The sequence below is a fragment of the Otolemur garnettii genome, unplaced genomic scaffold (genome assembly GCF_000181295.1).
Source record: "Otolemur garnettii isolate 467f Iridium unplaced genomic scaffold, OtoGar3 scaffold00008, whole genome shotgun sequence".
Taxonomy (NCBI): Eukaryota; Metazoa; Chordata; class Mammalia; order Primates; family Galagidae; genus Otolemur; species Otolemur garnettii.
Genome location: NW_003852403.1, coordinates 790,055 through 800,819, shown reverse-complemented (window position 1 = coordinate 800,819; position 10,765 = coordinate 790,055). Strand labels below are relative to the sequence as shown.

General features: G+C 46.3%; 1 protein-coding gene across 1 annotated transcript in view; it reads right to left on the bottom strand.

Annotated features, from left to right (window-relative positions):
* Positions 1 to 7,217: 7,217 nt before the first annotated feature.
* The window catches only part of GRID1 (glutamate ionotropic receptor delta type subunit 1), a 731,600-nt gene continuing 728,052 nt past the window's right edge, over positions 7,218 to 10,765 (bottom strand). Inside the window, exon 16 of the mRNA XM_003783500.1 lies at positions 7,218 to 7,942. Within this exon, the coding sequence (XP_003783548.1) occupies positions 7,514 to 7,942 (429 nt within the window). The 3' untranslated portion in view covers positions 7,218 to 7,513. The remainder of the gene's footprint in view (positions 7,943 to 10,765) is intronic.

Sequence of the window (10,765 nt, the reverse complement as noted above, 5' to 3'; positions counted from 1 at the left end):
ACTGTATTTGTGCAGTCACTGAACTTGTACTGTCCCTGATCCTCAAACCAGCTCAGAACTCAGGATCCATTCTACAGATGAGGGGAACAGAGAGTCAGAGCCAATGATAGGACCAAGGATACCCATCTAGTGAGTGGCAAATGCCAGATTTTAAGCCAGATCTGTCTGACCCCACTCTAACCTGTTGAATGAGGGCTAGGTCATACTACCTTCCATGAAAGCAATGTGGGAAAAAAGTAATTTGTCATGAAACAAAGGCAAGCAGGGCCTGGTTGTCAGAGGCCAGATCTGACCTTTGGGATCTGTATGGGTTCTGTCAAGAAACTCAGTTGGTAGAAGAAGGAAGTTTACGAACTGGGAAAACACCATTCCAGCAACTGGGAATCACCGGTAGCTCTAGGAATTCATTCTGATCACTTCAAATCCCAGATCACACAGCTGGAAAGTCCAGAGTCAAAATACAAAATCAAGTCTAACTTGTTTTATTGACATTCAGCATTTGTCCAGCATTTGTCTCAGTCCAAAGAATATAGATTCCTTCTTCCTGAACCCCTTTCCCAGGAAGCCAAGCCTGGGAGAACAGAGCAAGTGCCCGTATATCCCAGGCTTGGGGATGACACCTGATGTATAAAGTAATAATGTAACAGCTCTGTACTCAGGCTGCCTGGATGTCATCTGTCTTCAGCATGTGCCATAACATGAATCTCTGTGTCCCTTCAAAATGTTGGAATCCTAAGTCCCAAGGTGATGGTGTTAGTAGGTGAGGCCTTTGGGGAGGTAATTAGGTCTTAGGACAAGGGTCTCATGAATGGAAAGAGACCCAGAGAGACCTTTGCCTCTTCCACCATGTAAGGACACAGCAAGAAGTGCTGTGAACCACAAAGTGGACCCTCGCCGGGAACTAAATCTGCCAATACCTTGATCTTGAACTTCCCAGACTTCAGAGTCATGAGATACATTTCTGTTGTTTATAAGGCCCCACCCCCAGCCAGTCTGTACTATTACGTTACATGGCCACCCAGGCTAGGACATCACGTAAGCACAATTCTGAACTTCTCAGAGCCCCATTTTTCTCATTGCCAACTCTATACCAAAATAACAGGAACAAATGAGATGAGATGATACAGGAAAAGTTCTGGCATATAGTAAAATGCAACAGTTTGCAGAAATCATTATGATTACTAACCATGGAATTCTCACAAAAAAACAAAGAAACGGGTATCGCTGTCACAAACATACAAATAAAGTTGTGAGACTCAAAGAAGTAAAAAGGAATATCCTTCCTACATGTCAGGATCAGGGCACCAACATCACCCTATCACCTGTGGATCCCAGGGCACCTTGCTAGTGGGATTTTTCCATCTCTGAGTCAAGTCTCCAAGGCCCCATCTGCAAAGCATTTCCCACACTCCCTCCTTTTAGCTTCTTTTTCATTTTCCATTTCCAATGGGCACCCAAGTGGGGTTCCACCTAAACACTAATGTTGGGAGAGTGAGACGCAGAGGTCTGCCTGACTTCTGCCCTTTAGGACAGTGGCTTGGGGCTTTTCTAAGAGAATTTTAAGAACAGATTGGAAAATATAAGCCCCCTTCCTAGAAAAAATACTCACAGGTACACGCACTCAGCAATTTGGCAAATAGTTTTTGGAGGTTCTCAGCCAGCTCTGAAGCCTATTAAGGGATTTGAAGGGGAGGAATGCCTGCTCTGGGGGAGAATCCCAAAGCTCTTCAGAGCACTAATTAGCCTTAGAGTTTCCGTTGGCCTGATACACATTTCACCTGCTGCAGAAGGAGGGCTTGATTTTGGGCAGTAGAGATCCCCTGGGAGCCAGCCCATCCTCTGAGTGAGCCTGAACACCTGTATGCCCTACCTGGCTGAGCCTGCTTCACTGTGTCTGTGGTTAGCAATGAACCTGTTAGCACAGGGTAGCCACAGCGGCCATGGAGGTGTGCAAGCAGATACTCACCGACCACCCTGAGGCCACTGGAGAGGAGGCAGCCAAAGTAGAGGCTGAGGGACCTGTGGATTGAAGACAGTGGAGGTCAGCACAGGCGGAGCAGCTGAGCGCTGGGATGGAGCCAGCTGCCCTGGCAGGAACACCACACTAGGTAGTCAGACAGACAAAAAAACGTGAATCCCAGCTCTATCTCTTCGCAAGTTGGAGACCATGCATTTCTGAGTTTCAGTTTTCCTATCTGCAAATTTGGATAATACTTTCTACCTTGCACACCTGATTTGATAACAAGAGAGCATTTATATTTAAAGGAAATAATATAGCCCCTGGAATGTGAGACCTAATCGATAAAAGGTTGCCGATATGCATACAATACATGGACATTTTGATTCTGAGTTAGTATGACATGAGTTGAGATGTTTTTGCATATTTCAGGGATTCTAGTTGAAAATTAGGATTTTAGACCAAGGGATTGATGACAGAGGGAGGGTTTGCTGTGTGCACCAGGCAGCCTGGCAGGAGACAGGCCACTTTGCAAGAGGTGTGCCTCCCTCCTCCGTGGCTGATTGCAGATAAATGCTTGGCTGATTGTTGCCTCGGGATTGTGCACTGAGTAGGGAAGTTCTGAAACAGCCTCTTTTGTCCCCAGCTCTGTTTCTGGGCTCTGATGTGCAGATCCCCGCCTGCTGTGTCACCCGAGTGCACTGCTGTGTGTTTTACACTCTAGGTGCATGTGCCTGATCTGCCGGGTGTGCCTGTGCAGACCCGAGGGTTTGCACAAAGGCATGTGCCGATGCATATGTGTCTGTGTATATTTATTCTGGTATCAGTCAGTCTCAATGTGTTGGTGAATATTCTATATTCCTCTATATTTGGACACCCCTGAGTTGCCCCTGGCAACTGTATGCTTGAATCTGCCAGAACGTAAGTCCTCCTTGGGTCACATTTGATCACTCACTCTAAGTGACCCAGTTGAGATACTGAGCACCCAGTCTGGTGCCCCTTCTTCCAGATCTCAAGCATCAGGCTTCGCAAATTTCTATAGCCAGCTTTTTGTTTATGTTTTTGTTGTTTAGACACAGAAAGAATGTCTCCTTTCTCTAGAGTTCAGTGTCCAATGTCAAGTTCAGAGGTAAGGGAATAAAAGCTAGGGAGGCAGGAGTGAGTGGAGGTTATAGACAAATGTCGCTTCTCCTTTTGTACGAGGTGACTATTAGCTCACCTAATTTATCTGAAATAGGATCACTTCCTTCATAAATAATCTCTCCTAAGTAAGCACAACTACCGAGAGGCTAAATAATAAATAAGGAAGACAATTATTAAAGTTACTGGCACAGGAAATTGTTACTTTATCTGAAGTTTCTTGGTATGAAGGCTGAGGATAGTAAGAATCAAAGATGGTTTTATGTATTAAAAACAGCTAATGGCATGAAATAAAGGAATGTCTTAGATACAGAAAAATGTTACGCTAGGAACAAAAACATCATCTCTTTTATTGTATCCTTAGCAACGAAAGGTCAGTTAAAAATATTTTGAGCTTTTATCTCATTATTCTGTTGCCAAAGCTTGGAGTACAAAATAAGGCTATAGTTTATTTTAGACCCAGATGTGAATTCATCTACTTCTGGGAGTAAAGGTCTCCTGAAAACGAAGGCAGAGGCACTTAAGTGACCTCTTAGCCTTGGAAGCCCAAGATCACACTGAGACTGGAGTTATCCATTAGATATTGTCCATCTCCATTTTAAGTGAAATATTTAATAATATTTAAAATATAATGATTAAATTTAATATTTTAAAATATTTAATAACATTTCTGTCATCTATTATTAAATGAAGTGATTAGTAAATGAAAAGGCACAGGCCATAGGGACTCCACATTTGTCCTTGTCATCATGGCTTTTGGGTCCAAGGGTCTCTTCTTCATTAATGCATCATGAGCTATAAAGAGGATTTCAGTGCTTGAAAAGACATTAAGTAGGTAATTAGTTTTGCCTTGGCACGATTTGGGGAATTTTGAACTTAGGAACTGAGGAGCTTTTCGTAAGAAAATAGAGTCCACTGGTGAGCCCTGTAGCCATCTGACTCCATCTGTCTGCCCAAATAATCTGGAGAGACCCATCCCCCAACACCCCAGCCCCACTCTGCGGTACTTGCCCAGACATTGGTGAAGCCCCTTATTTGTACAGGGGCAGGAAAACTAGGGCCAGATGTTCTCCTTGGAGCTCCTGGAGGGTGAGATATCAATCCATGAAAACCAGCCTCCTCAGGTCAGGCTTACCGAAGAGGTCTGTTTCCAAGACTGACAGAGGGGGGCTGCTTCTCTCTCAAAGTCCTGGAAGTCAGAGGTGGGCTGGAGAGTGAAAATATCTGGGGGCCAAAGACTGAAGCTGGTGATTCCATGCTCATAATTGAGCATATGTAATATCTATTGGAAAAACATACCCAAAGACCTTGTGAGGGCCAAATATTGAAACCCCAGGGTGTAGGTCCTCTAAGAAGTATCATCCCTTAGCCCTCAGACCTAAGCCCTGGGAAGCAACTATCTGAAGTCAGAGCAGGTATAGAGATGAGAGAAGAAATAAAGTCAGCTGACAATTAAAAAGATGTTCATTCCACCAGGCCATGGGGAGAATTCTCAATGTATCATAGCATAGCTCTCTGCTGAGTCTTCCAAGAACTTAACATTTCAATGAAAATTGTCTTGTTATTCAAAAATTAGAATTGCTGCTCAGCCTGTCACCTATACCACCCCTGACTTGGTGTCAGAAGACTCTGAAAATACATTGGGTGAGGAGGGTGTTCCCCCCCCCCGTGCAGGCATATTTGAGACCCACTTGGTTGAGAGGGGTTTCCATCCCTCATGCTGTCCATGCCAATGCGACAGAAATCAGTTCATGACCTCAGCTTGCCCAGAAATGAGCAGACAGCATTTCTCCATCCCAGAGAATAAGAGCGTAGGGAGCAAAGACAAGATTTATTATTAAACAACTTTAATCCAAATGCTGATTATTATTTGCAGTGTCTGAAGGCACAAAATATACCTAAAATGTATGGAATAGTCTACACAGAGTTATAAATCCAAAGAGCAAAGCATGAAAAAAACGATACATTCTGAGCTGACACAGAAATCTGAGCTCGGAAGATTTTTTTTTTTTTTCCTAGAGAACTTCCTTGAATATCAATCATTTCCCCTCATGCCAAGGGTAGAAAATTTTTTTAAAAAACATAAATATGGTAAAGAATAATACTATAAAGTATAAGGATTTTATATAAGCAGAATACTTTTTTCTAGAAGATGCTGTCTCTCTCTCTCTTTCTCTCTCTCTCTTTCACAAACACACACCCTTCATCTCTTTTGCTCTTCCTCCTGACACCAATTCTAAGCAAAGCCATCAAAGAAGACAACATGCTGTACCCCAGAGACGGGTCACCTCAAGGGAAAAAGCAAAAATCAGACTTCGTTGTACGATAAGGCAATGAAACCAGAGTTTGATTAAAAAAATAGATAGAGATATATATATGAAAAATTGACCATCCAGGGCAGGGCCCCCAAAGTGCTGATAGAAAACAAAGGCTGCTGTTTTTCAGGGTGATGGTAGCCCACGAGGCACGCCTGGCCCCACGCTCCACAGGTTCTGATTGGCAAGTTGTCAATGGATTCCCTGGGTAGCACGAACATCAGGCCATGCTCAGCATCCAGAGATAAATAAGGTAATTATAAACACTATCTTCCCCAGGGTGCTTTTAGCTGACTGTGTGATGTGGCTATTCCTTACTGCTCAATCATATCACTCAGGACTTTAGGAAAGGAATCAATCCTGAGCTAGTTAGCACCTTCATAAACACCTCTCTCGAGTAACACTCTACAAGGCCATGGGAAAGGCAATCAATAGGACTTTGTACTTCTCCATGACCACATGCCCAGGCTCTCAGCTCCCTGATTACTGCTGGTGGTGGAGGTGGGAGCCCCACCCCTCTGTGCCAGACGTGGGCTGGGTCCTCCATCCTGACACTTTAGGAGATTAGAATCACCTTTGCCTTTAGGAGAGTAACTGAAATGATATAACTCAGATTCCTCCATTTCTATTCCTGATGGTTCTTTCCCCTGTTCCATAGTTTATTGCCCCAGAGAGGACACTGGTTGGAGGTGGGGCTGTCAGGTTGTCCTGACCTTACAAAACTGGGTTTCCTGGAAGCTTCCCCAGAACAGGCATAGGCTTGAGCATCTCAGAGGTTATAAGCTCTTCCTTGCTTGAGGACTCCTGATCTAGAGAACAAGGTAAAACCTGGAGAGGATATTTGTGCTGGGGCCATCTGGAAGAATGCCCAAGGGATGCCCGTAGGATATTCAACCCAGAGACACATCTTTGCTTTGGGGACCACAAACAACTTCCCTGGGATGTGGCAAGGAGTTACTTGTCCTATATCACACAAAGTTAGGTTTCTCTCCTAAGGACCAAGGCTTCATCTGACCATCTGACTGGAATAGAAAGTGTCCCCTTTCTCTCCCCACCAACTTTTGTTCTAGTCCACTCAACTGGGACACCTCCCCTAGCTCCTTCCAATAAGAACCTTTTACTTAAAACAACAAAGCCTTTACTCCCTGCATCTGAGACCACACTTTTCACTCTCACATGGGACCATGGGCTCAAGCCTAAGATGTCTTCTCCTAGTTGGTTTCTTATCCCACTACCACACCTGGGCCATGTGTCTAAGCACACTTGACATCTGTCTGTGCCACAGACCTTCCACCAGGCCAAGCCACCTCTGCCCAGCCCCCCTGTCCTCCTCCCCCTCATCCTGTCACTTATCGATGCTTCTAATTTGGAAATGAAAAAAACAGGGCCCATAGGATGATACTAGACACATCAGCATCAAAGCCCTTGGAGACCGTCACCTCAATATGGGCAGCTTCTTTTAGGCCCATGGGGCAGGTGCACACTACAGTACACTGTGACACACAGTGAGATCCCCATCTCATCCCAGACACCTCTGCACTCCCAGGCTACCAGGAGCAGCTGGTGACCCTCCACTACAGCAACCCAACAGGGTCAGCCCATGTTGGCTACAGACTCATTCATCATCTATCTGACTGGACCAAGAAGAACGAGGGGCCAGGAGCAAAGGAACAGGGCAGGAAGCCATGGGACGAGGCAGCAGATGGCACATGGGGCTCATCTTTCTTCTCTCCCAGCGGGAGGTGGGGGTCCTTATATGGTCGCCCTTCCTGCCCTCAGAAAGGCCCAGGAACGGGGGCTCCTTTGGCACTTCAGAATGATCACAAGTAATTTGCCTTTTTATTCATATAGAACAAAATTTACAAAGTCATTCATACAGTTTTTGTGTTTTTTTTTTTTTTTACTGACTTCGAAAATTGGGAATATTCAAAATACACTTTTACCCCACTCCATTCTGTCATTATTTACATGTATGTACAAGAAAATGAAAGAGTCTCTGTGTGTGTGTGTGCGTGTGTATGTGGTTTGTGTTGTTGTTTTCCTTGTATTAAAAAGCTCTGCTGGTCGGGTGGGTGGGCGGGCAGGAGGGCAGGCGGCGCGGTCAGATGGAGGTGCCATGGGAGGTGTCCAGAGCCTCTGGAAGGACGCCTCCGGGCACGGGCTGGAAGGACATGGGGATGGGGGTCTTCACTGGGCTCTGCCGGAACAGCCCACCATTGGGCGACCTGTGTTTGCACTGCATGGAGGGCATCGTGGCCGAGCTGCTTAGTGGCAGCGGCAGGTTGCTGCTGGGCCCTGATGACAATGTCCGGCTGGTGCCGTGGCTGCTCTGCTCTGGCAGGAAGGTGCTGACTGAGAGCTGGGTGTTCTGGTACTCTCGCGTCGGCTCCAAGGCCTGACTGGGTGCCAGGCCCCCCATCTCCAGGGCAGAGAGCTCGATGGATGCGGGGGAAATCTGCTTGTGAGCAATGTCTTCATCCATCAGGCTGTTCATTCGCCGGTGGACCTGCTCCAGATTCACCTCTTTGTCCTGGAGGGAAAGCACAGAGAGGCGAGTTCAACCCCTGACCAACCCCAACCACGAGCCAAGGCTGGCTTGATGCAAACTCCAGCTGTCTGGAGATACCAGCCTGGCCAGCTGAGCACCACTACCCACCCTGCTGTTCCCAGCTCCCTTCAATGGTCTGGTCAACACACAGTTATGTGGGGAAGCCATGAGCTAGAACACTGACCCCTTGTAGCTAAGCCCCTGCCAGCAGGCCCTGGCTGCATCCTGACTCTCCTCTGTGTTCAGGTGGGAATTGCCATCATGCTCAAAGAGAACTCTTGGGACAAGGTGCTTTGAAGAGCTGGCAGAGACAGAAGATAAAAAGGAGGAAAAGTGTCCCATGGGAATAAAGGGAATGGTCCATGAGCCCCTAGCATGACCCACGCATTACCCTTTGATTCCACAAATCTGAAAACACTTGGTGTGATCATCCCTGTTTTATATAAAAGGAGCATTAGGTTTGAGAGGTTCAGTGACCTCCTGCGAGTTACAAGCCTCATAATGTCCTGAGTCACCCAAGTGACCATCTCTCCAGACAGATAGAGAGGGGAACATGGCCCTGTCTGGAAGGCTAATGGGATGTGGGATTCTGAGTGTGGAGATGGGTGGGGAGGGTAAGGAAAGGAATGTCCACAGGGTCAGCTGACTCTCCTAATGTCATGGGGCTTTGAGGCTGCCTAAGTGGGTGATCTTCCTACCCCACACTATCTCACCATGGTGGGTGGCATCACAGGAAATTATTTGCTTTGTTCATTTGTTTGTTTAAGAAAGAAAATAAAACAGTACAAACTCCTTTCAGATACTTGATGATTTGTCTGTAATGTAGGAATAAATCTAGAAGGAAGATACCATCTCCTGCCTCAGTCTCCTACCATTGAGGTGGGTGAGACATAGAACCAAGTGCCCAGCAGAGAAGCTGTACGAGTTCCAGGTGAGGCTGGAGCTGCAGTCCTGTTGCAAGCAGCGGGGGTGCCAATGTGCTGCACACCGGGGACCACAGCCCACCCCTCCCTCAGGTCAGACTGCAAGAGAAATACCACGCCAAGGCCCAGCTACAAGACATCCCTGTAGGCAGTCTAATGTTGACATCATATATTGGGAAAAGGATCCTACCCCATCAACCTTGAGGGAATTAATTAAAAATACCAAGAAGTTTAGAAGCTCTGAACATGATTTTGAAAAGAAAAAGAAAGAACCATGTGGAATGAAAGGCCATTCCAGTGATTACTTTGAGCTCCTATGGGGCTGATGAGAGACGATTTCCCCCAGAAGAAGGTGTCTAAATGATGGGCATGAGCTCCCTCAGTTGAATGCACCAGCTACAGAGCTAAGCCTGAAGGCTCAACCCAGCGTTTCTCAGGCAAGGAGGTGAAGTGCTCTGCAGTTCATAGCTTGCCCCAGGACCTGGCCTGGAGAAGCTGTGACCACTGCTCTCTCCACACCTTTCTGAGCTCTTGGCTAGCACACAGAACTTGGTTTCTGGAGAAACACCGGCTGTCATTCCCAGAAACTTTTCCAGGACAAGAAAACTAGCAACACCCATAAGATACTGGAGAATTTATACTGGGGCAGGAGGAAACTGAGAACAGAAGAGCCAGCTGGTTTCAGGGAGCAGCAGACTGTGTCACAGGTGGGGAGGGCATCAGAAACCACTGACTGGCAGAGCCTCGGAGGCAGAGTTAAGATCCCAGTGACCTGAAGCCCCACGTAAGCAGAGCTCAGCCCACTGGTACCGGGAGACCCTCTCTGAGTTGAGGGCACCTCTGGGTGGCAAGTGTCATGGGTGAAATTGGGGGAACTGGATAGAGAATACTGTCTCCCTACTTTGGTCAGCTAAATATCACTCATACCAAACTTTCATCAACTCCTTCAACAGTTTGTAAAATTCATAATAAACCAAACTCGAATTATTTTCCTAATCATCCTGTACCATGGTTGAACCAAGTCTAGGTAACTTTGCCCCTTTTTGTGTGTGTTATCTGTTCTGTTTTCATTTCTGCTTGTGAAACTATCTTTCACTCTTATTTTATTGCTACTATATTGGGCATTGATGGCTTGGTGCCACCTGGCATCAGTGATCTCCTCCTAAAGAAGTCCATGGTTTATTTGCTTTTAGGGAATTATTATTCCTGCTGGATCACAGGTTGGCAGGTGACCTGCCTACCAAGTCAAGAGACACAATCATGACCCAAACAAAGACAGTAGGATTAAATCTGAATCCTGAATGACGAGATAAGACAGAAAATGGTTGGTGTTTCCTCTGTTCCTTCAGCAGCACTCCCCCAAGCTTTCTCTTCCAAGGCCATGCTCCTGTTGCCTGGGTCCTGGGTTTCTGGACAAGCCTCACCCTCACCCTTCACCGAGCCTGCACCCCCAGCCTTCTCAGTGCTGCTGTGAGCTCTGGTTAAGCTCATGATGCAGCCCTTTCATCTCCATTAGTCAAAGCTGATGCCACAACCATTCTGGCAAATGTTTGTATCTATAGGAGGTTTTCATTTCAGAATGTATGAAGGGCAGAAGACTGGTACCAGAAAGCCTGGAAGCTGGAGAAGTTCAGAGAAAATTTTAGGGTTTAATAATATAACCTTTCCTTCTCTCTGTAGCTAGCAAAGCTTGGAGAAGGCTGGACAAGCCAGGCTTCTTCATTGGCAGAGACTTTCGTTTCCATGGAAGGAAAACAGAATGACCAGGTATTCCTGGTTGCCGTTGAAAGAGCCAGTTAGTTGCATATTATCTTTTCTTCACTTCTACTTTCCCTGGAAGATTTTAAGGACCCCTTCAGGGGGTAGAAAGAAATCAAGACAG